Genomic DNA, 19,148 nt, shown 5'->3' on the forward strand with positions numbered 1-19,148 from the left:
CCTTCTGCAGCTAGGAATTGTGGGAAGGGAGAGTGGATAACAGTGCATCATGGGTGTGGGCTCAAAGTCCAATGATGCAGGTTTTTTGGTCCCATCATTCCATGGACTGCGTTTCATGGCATTTTTCAATGGAAGTGCACCCGCCATCTCTTTCTGAAAAGATGGATCCTGCACTGCTCTCTGCTGTTGTGGTCACTGTTATGAACACATTTCAGCTGGTCATACAGTATGTCACGAGCTCCAAATGTGAACAGGAATCAGAGACGCCTGACCTTCTGTGTACCATGGAAAGAAACAACACCAGATTACTTTTGGCATTCACAGAGTAGTTGCACACTGTGGACCGTCATTTCTGGGCTTGTGAAATAAGCACTGAGTGGTGAGATCGCATCATTATGCAGGTCTGGGTTGACAAACAGTGGCTGCAGAACTTTTGGATGCGGAAAGCCACCTTCCTGGAACTGCATGCGGTGCTTGCCCCAGCACTGAGGTGCATGGACACCAAAATGAGAGCTGCCCGCTTGGTGGAGAAGTGCGTGGTGATCACTGTGTGGAAGCTGGGGACTCCAGACTGCTACCAGTCAGTGGCAAATTAGTTTGGAGTTGGGAAGTCCACCATTGGGACTGTGTTAACACAAGTGTGCAGAGCTACAAAGGACTGTGACTCACAATTGTGTGAAATAGTGGATGGGTTTGCACAATATGTGCAACTGTAGCAGGACGATAGATTACACGCATATCTCAGTTTTGGCCCCAGACCATCTGGCGACTGAGTACATCAATAAAAAGGGGTACTTCTCTATGAAATTGGATGGTTTGTGGATCACTGAGGGCGTTTCACTGACATTAATATGGGGTGGTCTGAGAAGGTGCATGACGCATGCATCTTTAGGAACACTGGCCTGTACAGAAAACTGCAAGCAGGGACTTTCTTTCCAAACCAGAAGATTCCAATAGGGGATGTTGAAATGCCAATAGTGATCCTGGGAGACTCAGCATACCCCTTACTTCCATGGCTCATGAAGCCTTACATGGGAAACCTGGACAGCTGCAAGGAACACTTCAACAATACGCTGAGCAGGTGGAGAAGGCCTGTATAATGTGCCTTAGGCAGATTAAAAACAGGCACTGCCTTTATGGCAGGTTAGACCTAAATGAAGAAAACATTCCCATGGCCATAGTAGCTGGCTCCATAATATTTGCGAGGCTAAGGGTGAAAAGTTTCCCCTGGAGTGGAGCGCAGTAACGGATCACCTGATGAGTGATTTTGAGCAGCCAGATACCAGGGGTATTGGCGGGGCACAACGACGGTGCTATTTGAATCAGGGAATCTTGAGGCACCATTATGACAATGAGCACCAGTAATTTGTCGTTCTCTACAGCACTCCTCCATATTTTGTTAACTTGCTGCCTTCCATGAAAATTTTGATGATTCCTGACCATGATATGTAGTCAGCAAATGATCAAATTGCAACTGCGTATTAATTTCAGCAGGAATCACCGTGTGTGGGAGACCACAAAGACTGGTTATCTTTCAGAGAGTATGTTTTTATTAAATACCAATTAACAGCACATACAAAAGGCTTGATGGGAAGGGAGATAACAATGAAGGGCACTGTGGGCTCTTCCAGTTGTGTGTAAGTCCAGCTATCATTTTGGAAGCTGCCCGAGGGGGTGGAGTGAACATGGTACCAAGATGGGCTGGGAAGCTGCAAGGAATGTGTGGGAGGAGTTTGAGCAGGTCCTGGAAAGCAGTTCTGTATTGGCTGCAGGGGGGGCCGAGCATGCATGTATTCTGCCTGCAGCATGATTAGGGACTTCAACATCTCCTCCATCACTTTTATAATCTGCTCCTGGCCCATTAAAATTTGCTCCTGGCTCTCCTGTCCTGTCCTGTCTGTTTTATAATTTTCTTTTAAAGTGTCTCTCCATGCCCTGCATTCTTATCTTTCTACCTCTGAGGATAGAAGCACCTCTTGAAACGTGTCCTCCTTGTTCCTCTGTATTTGCTTCCTAATCTGGTGTAGGCACTTGCAGGTGTGTAGGAGGTTCCCCTAAAGGACACATCTGCAGAAACACAAGACACAATAAACAGAAGCATGATTGTTAGTGCACCTCTTTTTAAATATGAATCAGTTTCTCACTGTCCCTTGGTAAGCACACAGCTTGGCAAATGCCCTAAACGTGGTGAGTTTGGCCCGGGGCTGCCTCAATATAGGACAAAGGGCCTAGAAGGTTTTTAAAGAGGATCATTGCAGAAGACTAGGGACAATATTGTAAATTCTGCCACCATTTCCACAGGCAGGGGTCATTGAAACCGATATCTCATTCCTGAGGATAAGCAAGGATGCATCTCCTTATGCTGCTTGCCTGTGTGCCACTTTGGTCCTTACACAAGTGACTGCCAGTTGACACGGCAAAATTTCCTACAATGGGGGAAAGAACAAATCAGCTCTGCCAAGGAACCTTCAGCAGAGGATTGACAAGTACCTCCAGGAAAGTTTCCTAGAGATCTCTCAGGAGGATTCCCGTGAAATCTCGGTGCACTGTTCTGCTGCACTGCTTAGCTGCACAGGGGAATGTGAAGCACACTCAAACACAGCTCGTCTTGTACATTTCTATCTCTTTACCCACCTCTAGAATATACAAAGCAAAGGACAGCTTTACCTCATATAACCAAGTAGCATCAACTCAAAAAGATTACTTACCAGAGCTCGCCTCTCCTGCATCATGAATGCCGGAGGTGGCCTGCTGAGACTGGCTAGACCCCCTCCAAAGTGGAAAAGAGGTCCCAACTTGCCACACCACAGGATGACCCTGCCATGTGCGCTGCATTGTCCTCCAATTCAACCTCCTCATCCATGACTTCATCCTCGGGGTTGAGTCTGCTCTCCACTGTCTCTAGCCCCGATGAAGTATCCACAGGGCTTTTGGTGATGGAGGTGGGGTCGCTGTCGAGGAGGTGGACACCATGCTTTATAGAAGCAGCAGTCTTTGGTGCAGCACCAGAGCGACGGTTTGTCTTCCTTGCCTTCTGGTATGCCAACCTCAGCTCCTTTATCTTCGCACAACACTAATGTATGTCTCATTCATAGCCCTTATCCAACATGCCATGAGAAATCTGACCGTAGGTATCAAAGTTCCTATGGCTGAGCGGAGCTAGGACTGCACAGCCTCCTCTCCCCAGCAGACCCAATAATTCAGGTGTACTCCTAGCAGGAGAGTGTTTGCTGCATGGAGCCACCATGATCAGCTAAGAAGATTTGATGTGAACTCTCCACGCTGAGGAAACAGGAAGTGGAATTTCAGAAATTTCCAGGTCCTCAAAGGAGGAGGGGCAGATGCCTATGTACATGCTTGCAAGGCAGTGGAGTTTGAACCGCTGACCAGAGCAGTCAGGGTGGGCATTGTGGACACCTCCTGGAAGCCATTTATAGTGATATAATTAAGTGCCATGTCTACACTGTCATTTTGTCAATCTAACTTTGTCGCAAAAAGCTCTACGTCTCTTGTCAGGGTGGTTTTATTTTGTCAGCAAAGCGGTTTTGTCAATGGAAGGAGCATTGTAGTGTATAAACCGCTACTATTTTGTCAACAAAATTATGTAGGGCAGACAAGGCCTTAGTTATACTCACTGCCCTCTTTTTGAATGATTTGCTTTCTAATTCATTCAGTCTGGAAATGCAGAAAAAGGGCTGTAATAAAACTTGATTTAAAAAAACTAACAAACATCTTTTTAAAATAAAAAATGAAATTTGAAGAAAGATACAAAATATTTTTAGTAGAGTACACTTGTCTTTAGGCTATTGTACTTTATTTAAACATCATCTCTTAAGTAATTCGAAGGGCTGAGAGGGAATAAGAATTCTGTGGGAATTCTAGATTTCTTTCTAGTAACCACACACATGAGTTTGAAGGTATAACTTTACACGAAGTTGGCTTTTACCCTTTTTACTGTCCAATACCTTTCCCTATAAATGAGGAGTTTAGGGAATATAAACTACTAGATCCATCCTGTTTTTCCAAAACTGGCTGAAATTGTCAATCACATCATTACCTGAATGTACTGTACTTGGTGCTTGGGAATTTGGTTCAGACCCTGTACTTTAGAGTTTATCAGGAAGGACAAAGAGTGAAGTTTCTTGTACAGTAAATGTCACACTCACATTCACATGTGGCTTATATGTGGCATCGGTTGGGCTTAATACATTTAAAACTAGAAACTGATACATTTTTTTAAGTATTGCCCTATGTCCCAGGGGCTAAAAAAAAATCCTTGTTAAATTATGTAATTTATTACTAGAAATTCTGAAAAAGATGCATCTCTGGCTGGGTCATCCAAGTTTTAAAAATTGCTTTGTTTTAAACTTTATATGACAGGGTCAGCCCAGATGGCTACAGGAGACTGGTGGGTTGTTTATTTTTTGTTGTTGTTGTTTTTTTATGTGAAAAACTGATCTTTATTTTCAAGAAATCTACAAACTTATTCTGTCATCTCCCCATCATCATCATCATAATCATCTTCTTCTACTCCTCTGATGTACAGGACATTGATACATCTTATCAAAACTTCACCAATGTGTCCTGACAATGCACCATCTATGTATTCTTCTGTGTTTGCAAGCTGCATGTTCATGTAGCCGTCGAGAGACACCAGGTAGCCCTTGTACTCCATCCCCCACTTCAGCTTCACTATCACCGGCTTCTCTGTCAGCCCATTCAGGAAGGGCTTGGGTTCAGGGGCAAGCTCATGGTAACGCTGCCTGGCATGGGCAGCGGTAAAAACAAAAATTCCTCACAGGGCCGCATGTGCGCCCGCTGGAGTCTAAGAGAAAGGCAGGAGTGTTAGAAAGCAGATATATTAGTCCTAGATTAAGCAGGTCCATTTTCCCTGGGTAAGGTAACAGGGACAGTTCCGGAACAAGAAGAAACTTGCTGGAACAAATTCAGGTAGGCAGGCTAATTGGGACACATGGAGCCAATTAAGAAGCAGCTAGAATCAACTAGGGCAGGCTGGCTAATCAGGGCACCTGAGTTTAAAAAGGACCTCACTTCAGTTTGTGGTGTGCGTGCGAGGGGCTGGGAGCAGGATGTGCAAGGAGCTGAGAGTGAGAGGGTGTGCTGCTGGAGGCCTGAGGAGTACAAATGCTATCTGGCATCAGGAGGAAGGTCCTGTGGTGAGGATAGAGAAGGTGTTGGGAGGAGGCCATGGGGAAGTAGCCTAGGGAGTTGTAGCTGTTACACAAGTGTTACACGAAACACTGTAGACAGCTGTGATCCACAGGGCCCTGGGCTGGAACCCAGAGTAGAGGGCAGGCCCGGGGTCCCCCAACTCCCTGTTGGATATAGGAAGAATTGACCTGAACTGGGGGTCTCACCAGAGGGGAAGGTCCCTGGCCTGTCCCCCAACCCACTAGTTGGACCTGCAAAGACTGTGGGGATTGTTCTCCTTCCTTTTCCCCATGCTGGCCAGTGATGAGATTAGCTGAGTGAACGGCAGGTTTGAGCCAGTGGCAAAAGTGGCCAAACTGAGGGCTGCCGTGAATCTCTGAGGCAAGCAAATCTGACGGTAAGCTCAGGATCCACCAAGGCAGAGGGGGAACTTTGTCACATTAGTTACATGTCCAACAGTAAGCAGACATTTGACCCAAGTCATATCAGTAAGATTCTGTCATCAACTCTGACCTCCTTCCCTTAAAATCAGAGTTGCTGGGCAATTGTCAGAGAAATAGGACAAAATAATCTGCATAAATACAATTAATTTAACTAGCTTTAAACATTGTAAGCCCCATTTTCAATGTTTGGCATGGAAAGACATCCTTATTTAGATTGCTCAGGTTGGCAGTAGGCACTTAAATTCTACTTTATGTGCAAATTTGGAAGCAGGATGGTAGTAGTAGGGGAGAGTGATGGTGTAAAATACAGTCAAAGAAGAGAGCTATGGGGAGAAGAGTATACTATATACATAGGGGAGAAATGAGGATGTGCTGTAAACAAAGAAACCAATACCTGCCCTGGGATGTAAAACTAATAGAAATCTCTGCAAGATTATTGATTTTTTTCCTTCTTCTTCTATATCTTTACATTAAGTAGACTTAATATACTTTATTTCCTTCTCTTTTTCAAATAGATATTTTTAAATTATGTGAATTACAAAGTGTATATAATGAGGTACGGTCCACCTTTTGACTAAAAGTATTGTAATTTCTTTGTAACAACAAAGGCAAGAAGTGAGTAAGTGAGGTTATGCATTAGAGATAAAAATTACTTATTTCTTTTGTTCTTTGGAACTGGCAAGTTATCTCCAACAGCACATTTTCACTCATAAGCATTATGATGGTAAGCAAACTCCGTTTCTTTGTTCACATATAGAAGGGGAAGTGGCAGAAATGAAAAGTTAATTTTGCTCTTCACTGAAGCAGGCAGGATCAGGGACGGAGGGATGTTAAACCACTTCACTATTTCCTGTTTGGCAGGCATCTGAAGAATAGCCTGATGTAAAATATCTCTCAGCCAGACATTCAGCATAGTGTTTCATGAGCAACTGAAATCAGTGTTTTAACCAGTTGTTTCCTGACTGATAAGGCAGCAAAATAATTTCCAAAGAAACAAAGGACTATCATGTTTAGTGCAGCTTGCTGCGCTAGAATGTTGTTTTATTTGGACTAATATACCTCATGTATTGTCTTCAGATGTTGTGTCAGCTGTGATGAAATGGAAAGTTGAGAGCCTAGAGTGAAAATGTTTACATTCTTCAGATCAGGCAACTCATCAAGTGGAAAATGATGAAAAAACTGTACATGGTTTTCACAAGAAATACAGGATGAAGGAGTTATAATCTGCTTCATGAGGTTTTTTTTGTTTGTTTTTTTAAATGAGGTTGATAAAAATTCAGAAATAATTAGTAATGGTGTAAAAATACAGCCAAAGAAGGGAGCTAGTAGGGGAGGACAAGTGTAGTAGAAAGAATAGGGGAAGGGTGAGGATGTGCTGCATACAAGGAGAGCAATACCTGTCCTGGGATATAAAATTAAAATCCCCTACAATTACCATGCGGTTTCCATTCTGCATTCAGATTTTCACTTATGCATATAAAGCAGCATTTAAGTGTCAGGTGCCAATAATTGCAAACTTTTTAGATACACAATTTGAATACTGGGCCAAATTCTAATCTCAGTTACACTATTGTAAATATGAAATAACTCCACAGAAGTCATTGTAAATTTCCACCAGTGTAACTGAGATCAGAATCTGACTTACTGTGTTTAAACCTTGTCATCTAATGAAGGCATTCACCATCAAATGCACATGCATAACTGTGGAGTAAGCTGGGTCCTTTCAGTAGCTCCTTCACAAAATGACCCCCCAGAACATGTATGGGGGTACACTTGTGTTTTTATGCAACTTCTCCAAGGTCAGATATAGAGTATACCTGTGAAATGTCTTCCAAACTTTTTTTGTATGCTTCTTGAGCACAGTAGAGAAAAACAATTAGGGATAAATTTCCAAAGAAAAGCAGTATTTAAAAAATAGCAGGATTTGAGCTAGCATGTCCTGAGCGTTACTTTGAGAAAGTACCCATTAATGCCACTGGCATATTTTTTTCCTGTTCCGCAGAAACAGACTTGAGTTGTTCAAAGCAAGGGCTGCCAAAATTTGGAGACATTTACTTTTGAATGCTCTTAATTCAGCTGACAAGAGCAGTCCATTTATCTTGTGACCTATTTATAGTCATCAAACAAACTCTAGCCAATGATCTGCTTTACTTAACATAGTACAGTAGGTGGAAGATTAAGAGCATGTCTAATGCACTCATGAAAATAGCCATGCATATGTCTGATACACTTCACTGCAGAAATGTGGCTATACCATATAATTGTCATGTATTAAATATAAACAGGTTTATACTATAAAGGGCAGAAAATGAAAAGTTAATCTGACTGCTTTGTAGATCCAATATCTTTTGGAGTCTCTTTAGTGTGTTGTTTAACCCAGTGGGGAATAATGTTGTGAAAATGTTTATGTTCTGTTTATGTTCTGGTCCTAAATTTTTTGAAAGATGCATTCTTGGCTTTTTATTATGAGTTCTCAACATATTATTTAAATAAATACTTAGTTGTCTTATTTTTCCATAGTAATTTAATGGATATAAGAGACTTTCTTTCCACTGTGTAATTACAGAGTTGTAAATTGAACTTCTCTCTTCACTTCTCAGGTTATTTTTGAAGTGGTCACTTCAGGTCATCAAGGATATCTGGCTATTGATGAGGTGAAGGTTTTGGGACATCCGTGCAGTAAGTGCCTATATTATTTTGGAACCATCTTTCTAAAATGTATTTGAGACAATATTCCAATATATGTCTGTCAAGGTTCCTTCCCCACTCTGAATTCTAGGGTACAGATGTGGGGACCTGCATGGAAGACCCCCTAAGCTTATTCTGACCAGCTTAGGTTAAAACTTCCTCAAGGTACAAACTTTTACCTTTTGTCCCTGGACCTCATGCTGCCACCACCAAAGTGTCTGACAAAAATAACAGGGGAAGTGCCTACTTGGAAATGTCTCCCCTCCAAAATATCCCCCCAAACACTATACCCCCTTTCCTGAGGAAGGCTTGATAAAAATCCTCACCAAATTGCGTAGGTGAACACAGACCCAAACCCTTGGATCTTAAGAACAATGAAAAAACAATCAGGTTCTTAAAAGAGAATTTTAATTAAAGAAAAAGTAAAAGAAAAATCTCTGTAAAATGAGGAAGGGAAATACCTTACAGCGTAGTCAGATTCAAAACATAGAGAATCCCTCTAGGCAAAACCTTAAGTTACAAAAAGACACAGAAACAGGAATATACATCTAATTCAGCACAACTTATTTTATCATCCATTTAAACAAAACAGAATCTAGCGCATATCTAACTAGATTGCTTACTAACTCTTTACAGGAGTTCTGACCTGCATTCCTGCTCTGATCCTGGCAAAAGCATCACACACACACACAGGACCCTTTGTTCCCCCCCCCTTCCAGCTTTGAAAGTATCTTGTCTCCTCATTGGTCATTTTGGTCAGGTGCCAGCGAGGTTATCTTAGCTTCTTAACCCTTTACAGGTGACAGGGTTTTGCCTCTGGCCAGGAGGGATTTAAAGGTGTTTACCTTTCCCTTTATATTTATGACCATGTCTAAAGCAAAGGAAACAGGAAATGTCAATAACAATTCCAGTGTTATAAACATTTGTTGACTGTCAAGCAACTATTGTAAGCATTAAGATGCTGTACATTATAGCTGTAGAGATGATTGCTTATTCAAGTTCTGTACAGTGCCTAACATGATGGGGCTCTCAATCCCTTATTGGGGCCTCTGTGTGTTACTCCAGTGCGAATAATAATAACGCTGACCCATGCCAACCCTGCTTATCAAAGATCACAGATTGAGGTATGTGGCTGCAGGTAGAGTAGCGAAGAAATGAACACTTGTGATTTCCTTGAGACCTTTTCAACCAGAACACTTAACTGGCTGTGGGTTTGTTGCTTTGTTATGCAACATTGCATAATATACTTTGCACAGCACTGTTATTTGGGTCTATAGCATAAAGTTATGCACATTTTTATTTGTTTAAAATGAGTTTCCTGTAATATTCTTCCCCAGCTTAAAGATTTATAGTCCATACATATACGTAAGTGCTTAAAGAAAAGTGGCACTGTAAGAGTACTACAAATAAAATGCTTTATATGTAGTAATTTGTCATGACTTTCAGCAAACTGCCCAAGTAAACTAAAATTATTTAGAATTGTTAAAGCTTATTAAATTCAACTAAAAAAGATATATTAATATTTAATCTTCTGAATTGACGATTGTAACCTATTATTGTGCATAAGGTTGATGGGGTGGGAGACTGCATGTAACTGGCAAATACTATTCCTGCAGGTATCCTTAATGGTTTGTAAACAGGCACTGTGTCATTTAAAATAAAATGTAGTTTATTGTTGAGTATTGGAATGCCTCATAAAAATGGTTTTAGAGTTTAGTGGCAGGAAGACATAGAAACATCTTGAAATGTGAAGATGGCTATGCAGAATCAGCAGCTCTGTTATTTCTGATTCACTTAGTTCTAATAAACGTAGAAGGCTCTCATGTTGCTTCTACAGTATTTGTGCTTAAACTGCATTTTGAATTTGTATCTGTAATTCAAATAGGCTAAGTAGTATTTTGTCATGTTAATAATTTTGCCTGCAAAATATTTGAGTTTTGATCTGTGCGTTTATAGTGATCAATCCTCAAAGCATGAATGTACTTATTGTTAAAGCAGAGAGCAGAATACACCCCACAGTGTGCAATGTACTAGCATAACCAATGAAATTCATGTTGAAACCTAATTACTTTAGTGAAACAATTCTTTAGTAAAGTAATTAATTTAGGATATGAAGAATTCATTATAAACATCAAAACAGTTATAGTGTATACTAAAAAATTAAAAATATCGTGTTAGAACTGTTAGTGTCTAAATTTTTTTGCAAAACCGATAATGCTGTGCATACACTCTCCCAAGTTTTACAATGTTGCCAAAATAAATAAACTAAGAGTGATTATCTTCAAATTTTTAAACAGTTCCCAGAGACCATGAGGAGAGGTACAGCCACAAGGATCCCAAGGACCCTGCTCCCCATAGAAAGTCCTGGCTTTCTGGTTGTGGCCCACCCTCCCCACTGCTTCTCTGCCTTCAGGCAGGTTTGCTGGGCTGCAGCAGGCAGGAAAGGCATGTCCCAGCGCTTCCTTTCCTGGCTGCTTCCTCGCAAACCTGCCTTCTGCTTATTAGCAGTAGCAGAGGCAGTAGCTAGACCGACGAAAGAATTCTTTGGTCAAACTAGCACTGTCTACATTGGGGGTTAGGCTGGGATAGCTACGTCTCTCAGGGGCATGGATTTTTCTCACTGCTGAGCAATCTGTAACTACACTAACGTAAAAATCCTAGTGTAGACTAGGCCTACATCTTTTCCTTTGAATTCCCCTCTCCACGCCTGACATTGGCTACACGTTAATGGTCCAGGGTCAACTGGGTCTAAAGGCTCTCTTTAATTCTCTCATTGCCCATGTGGAGCCTAGCTGCCCCACTGGTCCCCTCATTGCTAGTGTGGGGCCTATCTGTTCTTTACCTAGTCTGGTTTTAAAGGGATGTGGTTCCACCACTTTGCTTGTGAGACAAGTGCTTGATCCTGCACCATTGAAGTCAATGGGAATTTTTCCATTGACTAGAATGGGAGCAGGATCAAATCTCCATTACGAAGTCTAATAGATTTCTCCATAGAGACATTTTTCATAGTATTCATCCAAAATTTCTCCCCATTATTGTATAATCCCTTGTGTGACCCTTAAATGAGTGTTCCTCTTGAATTAATATAGATCTTTCTTATATCCCCTGTAATGCTTATGATTCCCCAAGTTATGCCTACAAAGTTATTTTAATGTTGTTTTTTAAGTTATCACCTTAATAATGTTGGTCATCTGGTAGGTCTCTTCAGTTTGTTGAAATATTTCTAGTACTGAGCTGAGTATAACTGAAAGCAGTATTCTAGGCCTAGTTCAACTACCACAGTAGTCAATGGAAAGATTCCTCTTGACTTCTTTGGGAGCTGGATTGTTTGGAACTATTGTCTTTCTCAGAGAGAATACTCTCTCTAATTTCTGGGTTTTTTTTTTCTTCAGTGCAATTGACTTTTTCTAGTAAAAACAAAAAACAATATACTACATTTATCCAGGTAGGTGAAATTGAGATATTTCTTCTTTATATAGGTGTCTTACTGAAAGAGTATTTGCAGACACATTGCTTTTCTGTTATTGTGGGGTGATCTCCAAGTGTAAACTGGAAATAAGTTTTACCATGCAGCAGCTACTGTGTTTTGTTTTCCTATGCTATTCTTCAGAAGAGCTGTCTTTAAAGAACATAGCTCTTCTTGGTGGAAATGTTATGCTAGAACTTTAGCATACCAAACAATCATGCTAAAATGCGTTATCTACTCACATTGTATCTAGTTAAAAGGAAAAAGTAGTTTCCTTGACAACATAATTTAACTTTTCACTGTTCTGGTCTAGTTGCTGGTATAAATAGCTAATATGTTTTTGTTCAAAACATCAATTAGATTTCAATATAATCTTTATTAATATAGAAGTGTTAATACAAGAAGGCTGCTGAGCTAAGATAATTTGCACAGCAGGAACAATAAGAAAGCACCCTTCTCTTTTGTTGTATCCCAGATACATGCAAAAAGGAACAAAGCTCACTTAACAGTATATAGTATCTTCTACAATTAGAATCAAATATTTAGAACACTTGTTAGCATGTTTTTCTCAAATGTAAATTTATTACTGGAACATTTTAAAACAGTATATATGTAATAAACCAGTATGAATCCATCCCAGTCACACTGTGTGTTAATAACTCTATCCTTTTTTCTCTTCCGTCAGCCAAAACCCCACATTTCCTGCGTCTTCAGAGTGTGGAAGTCAATGCCGGACAGTTTGCCACTTTTCAGTGCACTGCCAATGGTAAAACGAATACAGGTGACCGGCTGTGGTTACAGGTAACTTCTTTTCTTTCAAAAATCTCATTGTACTATGAAAGTATGATTCTGTCATCCCAAGGAGTGGCACAAGAGGAGATATTATAGCTCCTGTCTCATCAATACTAGCCTTAATAATGGATTTGAACCTTTCCATGGTATTTGTTCTTTTGAAGTATCTGATATTTCCTCACACATCAATTATGAGTGGGTGAACACAGAAGGAGAAACACTGTGGTAGCTCTGTTACCACTGTGTGGTAATTAAGGGTAAATGCTCACTTTTTCCATAGTAACAGCTGTGCCTTTTGTCAGCAGCTGCTGTGACTGACCAAGCTGTAAGTGATGATGTTGGGTTGCATCTTTTAACCAGAATGCTCTATAGCACTGTCTATATCCAACATAGGATGCCCTATGTTAAAACAGAATTACTTTGAATAAACTCATATATTTTAAGGACAGAAAGTACCATTATGGTTATTTAGTCTGACTGTCTGCATATCACAGGCCATATCTCCTCACCTCAGTAAACTCCGCATAAGGGTCATAACTTCTGTTTGATTTATAGTGTATATTTTAGAAAGATTTCCAATCTTGATTTAAATTGTGGACTTTTTCCTAACTTTGCTTTCAGTCCAACCAGCCTTCTCTATTTGTATATGTAAACCTAAGTCAAACAAAAATGTTCTGCACTTGATCTCTTTCTCTCCCACTGGGTTTTCCGAAGCTAGCTGTCTGCATGATGCCATACCTCCAGAATTGTCCCTTTTCTGCTTCACACATCAGTCTGAATTTGAACCTTGAAGTGGGGAAACACCAAAAATCTAAGTTACCTCAGGTCATAATGGCAACAGTGACACTCTGAGACCTTGAGTGCTAGAGGGAAAAGACAGTGTCTGAGATAATCAGATAAAATTGCAGGATGGGGTAGGGAAAATTAAAGTTATAGTCGATGGCGGGGAGAGAGATGAACTTCGGTTTTAGGGAGGTTCTGTCACCAAACAATTTCAAACCTTTTATGTTGTGTATCTTTAATTTATGAAATGCACCAAGTGTGTGGGGATTTCAGAAAAAATTAAAATGTGTGGAGTGTGGTAAAAAAGGTAAAACAATCTCAATGGAAGAGAAGGTTTTACCTGTGAGTAAATGGCTAACCATGGCTGACACCCAGAGAAATCAGTTAATTCGTTTTAAGAAAAGGAGTACTCGTGGTACCTTAGAGACTAACAAATTTATTTGAGCATAACCTTTTGTGAGCTCACGAAAGCTTATGCTCAAATAAATTTGTTAGTCCCTAAAGTGCCACGAGTACTCCTTTTTCTTTTTGCGGATACAGACTAACAGGGCTGCTACTCTGAAACCTTAATTGGTTTTGTATTTCTATCGGAGTGAACAATACTCATGCTTCTAGGGTTTGAGCCCAAGCCCCAAGAGCTATGTGATTACATCAGAATCTCAGCATTCATGACACAAAAAAAGAAATCTAACCCTTCTTGTTATGGGGAGAAGTTTGAAAGGATTACCAGACTATAACTGATGCAGTGAGATAGTCAACCGTGAGATGGTCGAGTTCAGGATCCTGACACAAGGAATAAAGGAAAGCAGCAGAATTCGGACCATGGACTTCAGAAAAGCAGACTTTGATTCCCTCCGGGAACTGAGGGGCAGCATCCCCTGGGAGAATAACATGAAGGGGAAAGGAATCCAGGAGAGCTGGCTGTATTTTAAAGAATCCTTATTGAGGTTACAGGAACAAACCATCCCGATGTGTAGAAAGAATAGTAAATATGGCAGGCGACCAGCTCGGCTTTTCAGTGAAATCCTTGCTGATCTTAAACACAAAAAAAGAGGCTTACAAGAAGTGGAAGATTGGACAAATGACCAGGGATGAGTATAAAAATATTGCTCGGGCATGTAGGAGTGAAATCAGGAAGGCTAAATGACACCTGGAGTTGCAGCTAACGAGAGATGTTAAGAGTAACAAGAAGGGTTTCTTCAGGTATGTTGGCAACAAGAAGAAAGCCAAGGAAAGTGTGGGCACCTTACTGAATGAGGGAGGCAACCTAGTGACAGAAGATGTGGAAAAAGATAATATACTCAATGCTTTTTTTGCCTCTGTTTTCACAAACAAGGTCAGCTCCCAGACTACTGCACTGGGTAGCACAGCATGGGGAGGAGGTGGCCATCCCTCTGTGAAGAAAGAAGTGGTTCGGGACTATTTAGAAAAGCTGGATATGCACAAGTCCATGGGGCCGGATGGTTGCATCCAAGAGTGCTAAAGGAGGTGGCGGATGTGATTGCAGAGCCATTGGCCATTATCTTTGAAAAGTGCCGGAAGACTGGAAAAAGGCTAATGTAGTGCCAATCTTTAAAAAAGGGAAGAAGGAGGATCCTGGGAACTACAGGCCAGTCAGTCTCACCTCAGTCCCCGGAAAAATCATGGAGCAGGTCCTCAAAGAATCAATTCTGAAGCACTTAGAGTAGAGGAAAGTGATCAGGAACAGTCAGCATGGATTCACCACGGGAAAGTCTTGCCTGACTAATCTAATTGCCTTCTATGATGAGATAACTGGTTCTGTGGATGAGGGGAAAGCAGTGGACCTGTTGTTCCTTGACTTGAGCAAAGCTTTTGACATGGTCTCCCACAGTATTCTTGTCAGCAAGAAGTATGGGCTGGATGGATGCACTACAAAGTGGGTAGAAAGTTGGCTAGATTGTCGGGCTCAACGGGCAGTGATCAATGGCTCCATGTCTAGATGGCAGCCGTTATCAAGTGGAGTGCCCCAGGGGTCGGTCCTGGGGCCGGTTTTGTTCAATATCTTCATTAATGATCTGGAGGATGGTGTGGATTGCACCCTCAGCAAGTTTGCGGATGGCACTCAACTGGGAGGAGTGATAGATACGCTGGAGGGTAGGGATAGGATACAGAGGGACCTAGACAAATTGGAGGATTGGCCAAAAGAAATCTGATGAGGTTCAACAAGGACAAGTGCAGAGTCCTGCACTTAGGACGGAAGACTCCCATGCACCGCTAGAGACTAGGGACCGAATGGCTAGGCAGCAGTCCTGCAGAGAAGGACCTAGGGGTTACAGTGGACGAGAAGCTGGATATGAGTCAACAGTGTGCCCTTGTTGCCAAGAAGGCCAATGGCATTTTGGGCTGTATAAGTATGGGCATTCCCAGCAGATCGAGGGACGTGATCGTTCCCCTCTATTCAACATTGGTGAGGCCTCATTTGGAGTACTGTGTTCAGTTTTGGGCCCCACACTACAAGAAGGATGTGGATAAATTGGAGAGAGTCCAGCGAAGGGCAACAAAAATGATTAGGGGACTGGAACACATGAGTTATGAGGAGAGGCTGAGGGAACTGGAATTGTTTAGTCTACAGAAGAGAAGAATGAGGGGGGATTTGATACCTGCTTTCATCTACCTGAGAGGTGGATCCAAAGAGGATGGATCTAGACTATTCTCAGTGATAGCAGATGACAGAACAAGGAGTAATGGCCTCAAGTTGCAGTGCGGGAGATTTAGGTTGGATATTAGGAAAATCTTTTTCACTAGGAGGGTGGTGAAATGCTGGAATGAGTTACCTAGGGAGGTGGTGGAATCTACTTCCTTGGAAGTTTTTAAGGTCAGGCTTGACAAAGCTCTGGCTGGGATGATTTAGTTGGGGATTGGTCCTGCTCTGGGCAGGGGGTTGGACTAGATGACCTCCTGAGGTCCCTTCCAACTCTGATATTCTATGATTCAGTGATGTCTGCCTCAGTCTGCAGAGAGACTGCAACAATATCCCTGAGAGCTGTGAACATCCCCATTGAACAGTATGGAGGTTTAAGTCCAAAATGCCGCTGCTTTGGGGGGACGTCTAGCACGTGTGTGCACACACATAGTAAGGTGGCCACCTGGTGACTACATTTTAAAATTTAAATGTGCAGGTTTCATTAGTCCTTGCCATTGGAGGGAGGTTTCTGCATACTGTACTCACCCAACTAGTACGCAGAACCCTCCCTCCAATGGCAAGGACTAATGAAACCTGCACCTTTAAATTTATAAAATATAATGAAGGTGTGAAAACGTTAGCAGGTGGTCACCCTAACGCATATCCAAACAGAGGACTATACATGTAGCAGGAGGAAAGTGTAGCAGGTCCAGCTCCCACAAACAAGCAGATAAACCCCAGCCGTTGGGATGAGTACACAGGGCCTTCCTCCCCAGCCACTCTTCTGAGGACTAGGGGGCACTCTTGAGGTTGAAAAAGGGGCCTAATGCTACTACACCAGTCTTCTTGGGGCTATAGTGAGCTCGGGGCCATGGAGTGAAGCCAGTAGGACATTGTTCTTTGGTGTGCTTAGGCCCCAGTTTGCCTCAATCCAGCTCTATGTACTTCGCAATCTGTGCCAGACAGAGCACTGACTGGTGCCCATGACTCATTGGCTTGGCCCCTGACTGCCATGTTCTCCCTCTAGGACACACATGTTGTGTGGGCTGGGATGGTCTTGATGAACTAAGAGAGCTGTTGCTCACGGCTTTGCCTCAGTGAAAGCAGCACAGGAAGAGGAAGCAATAGCCAGGTCTGGCAAGGCAGAAAAAACAAAATATTGGGCACCTGGCTGTAGCAAAATGACAGATTCTAATGCCAAAAATGGAATTCTGTGACAATTGGGCAAAACAGACAAAAACGTATCCTTTTTAGAGAGAATATAGTTTGACAAAAAAGTTCCCATAGAGCTCTACAATGGATTAGTATTATCATAGTTGATGCTGGCTGTACATTATCTGACAGAAGAATTAATTTCATTTAGCTATCTGACTGAAAATATCCTTCATTGTAACAGTACACTTTTGTTGTAATGCTTATCAGTCCTTAGGTTTGTCCCATATTCTGTGGCTCACACTTTTATATTTTCCTTTAAATACGGTAGAAAGACTTTTTTTACCATCATTCAGACTGCAATGGTGAATTTATTACTGCCATTTTCTTTAAGGCCCTGACCTCATAGAAATTTGTGCACATGCTCAGCTTTATGCTGTGAATTTCCTATTCGAGTCAGTGAAACCAGTCAATGGGTGGAATTTTTCCATTTATTTCAGATGGGCCAGGATTTCACCCCATACCTCTGCATCAAGTTGAGCATGTGCAGTCTTTGCAAGATTGGAGCTCAGTTCTTTATTATTTTACTTTGTCATAATCATAATTTCCATTCAATAAAATAGCATGGACTATTAGTTGCACTGGGGTAAATCTAGAGTAACTATACTGAGTTCAGTAAAGACACTTCTGATTTAAATCAGGAGAAGAATTTGTCTTCATATCCAGGATAAGAAAACACACCAGTAGGTCTTCTGCCTCTTATTTTCGAATGTCCTCTTTTCAAAATGATGCATGTCATTTAGCCTCAGCAGAAAACTGCAGTTCCTTGCTGTTGATAGATCAGGAATCATGTAAATTCCAAATGTGTTTTTGTATATGAACTTTACAAAGTTGACAGGAATATCTGAAATGTTTGGATTTGATTTTTGTGCTTACCTCCCAGCTTCCGTAGTTGCAGATCTCTCTGCTGCTACATACAATAACCATGATCCAAACGCAGTTCCAGTTCTGGGAGGCTGTAACATAGGCATTTGCTGTGTCATAGAATTTTTCACGTTACAAATTCTTCAGTAGTTAAGTATATTTATCATAGTACAGTTTTTCTACCACCACAAGATAGAAGGTCCCAAGTCTGTTACTCAGCTGTCACTATTTAACTTCTGATTGTGACAAACATTTTTAGATATTTCGAGTTTGAAAGCCGGTATATAAAAACTGATTCCACTTTTGCCTTATGGTATAGGAATGGACAAGGTGATCTGCTTAAGTAAGAAGCAATCCACACCTTTATCCCAAATGTTTTGTATGTATGAGATTTAAATGTGCTATTAATTTAATTAAAGATTATTCTTTTTTTCTGCTTGGTTCTGGCCAGAACTGAAAGTACTGCAGTACCACAAGAAAGGCTGCTCTTGGAGAATTTCTGGCCTGACTGGACTTGGGCAGTACCAAACATTTAATGAAATAACCTACTTCCCCTCTTCCTCTCCCCCCCCCCCCCCGACTCAGTAGGCTAGGGTAAGATTCAGACAAACATCTACAGTGAAATCTTGGTCCTATTGAAGTTGATAGCAGTATTGTCATTGACTTTAATAGGGTTGAGATTTCATCCTGATACTTTTCCCTACTTATCCAAAATGTCTTAACGTTCACTCATTGCGAGGGTTCAGAAGTAGGATTCACAGGGGGAAATTATGAGTTGCAGTTCTCAGCACCTGACTGAGGAATTCCTAACTCTGAATTAGGTGCCCAGGCTCCAATTACAATATATGGGGAGAGTTAAGCCCCCAGAAATGGGATTTACAAAAGTTAGCATGCTAGGCAGGGAGCCGCTGAAGTTACTCAGTAGGAAATGCCAAAGAGAGCCCTAAGCCCTGCACCTAAAAAGGAGTCAGGTGCCTAAATCTGGACTGGAAGGAGATGCCTATCCACACTTGGATTCACAGCCATGAGCCCTCTCCTGGAGTTGTGCACCTAAGCCAGGTCAGTTGTTTTCAAGAAAAATGGA

At 41.5% G+C, this 19,148-nt stretch overlaps 1 protein-coding gene and 1 pseudogene across 8 annotated transcripts in view; one reads left to right on the top strand and one right to left on the bottom strand.

Annotated features, from left to right (window-relative positions):
* The window catches only part of PTPRM (protein tyrosine phosphatase receptor type M), a 685,790-nt gene that overhangs the window by 249,731 nt on the left and 416,911 nt on the right, over positions 1-19,148 (top strand). For all 7 annotated transcript variants that reach the window (XM_084621210.1, XM_084621211.1, XM_084621214.1 and 4 more), the window contains exons 4-5: positions 8,216-8,294; positions 12,455-12,570. In XM_084621210.1, the coding sequence (XP_084477336.1) occupies positions 8,216-8,294; positions 12,455-12,570 (195 nt within the window). The remainder of the gene's footprint in view (positions 1-8,215; positions 8,295-12,454; positions 12,571-19,148) is intronic.
* Positions 4,484-4,752, bottom strand: LOC311516858 (small nuclear ribonucleoprotein F pseudogene; annotated as a pseudogene). Its single transcript has one exon. The product of its transcript is annotated as a small nuclear ribonucleoprotein F pseudogene (transcript).

This window comes from Lepidochelys olivacea (assembly GCF_965140295.1).
Source record: "Lepidochelys olivacea isolate rLepOli2 genome assembly, chromosome: 2".
NCBI lineage: Eukaryota > Metazoa > Chordata > Testudines > Cheloniidae > Lepidochelys > Lepidochelys olivacea.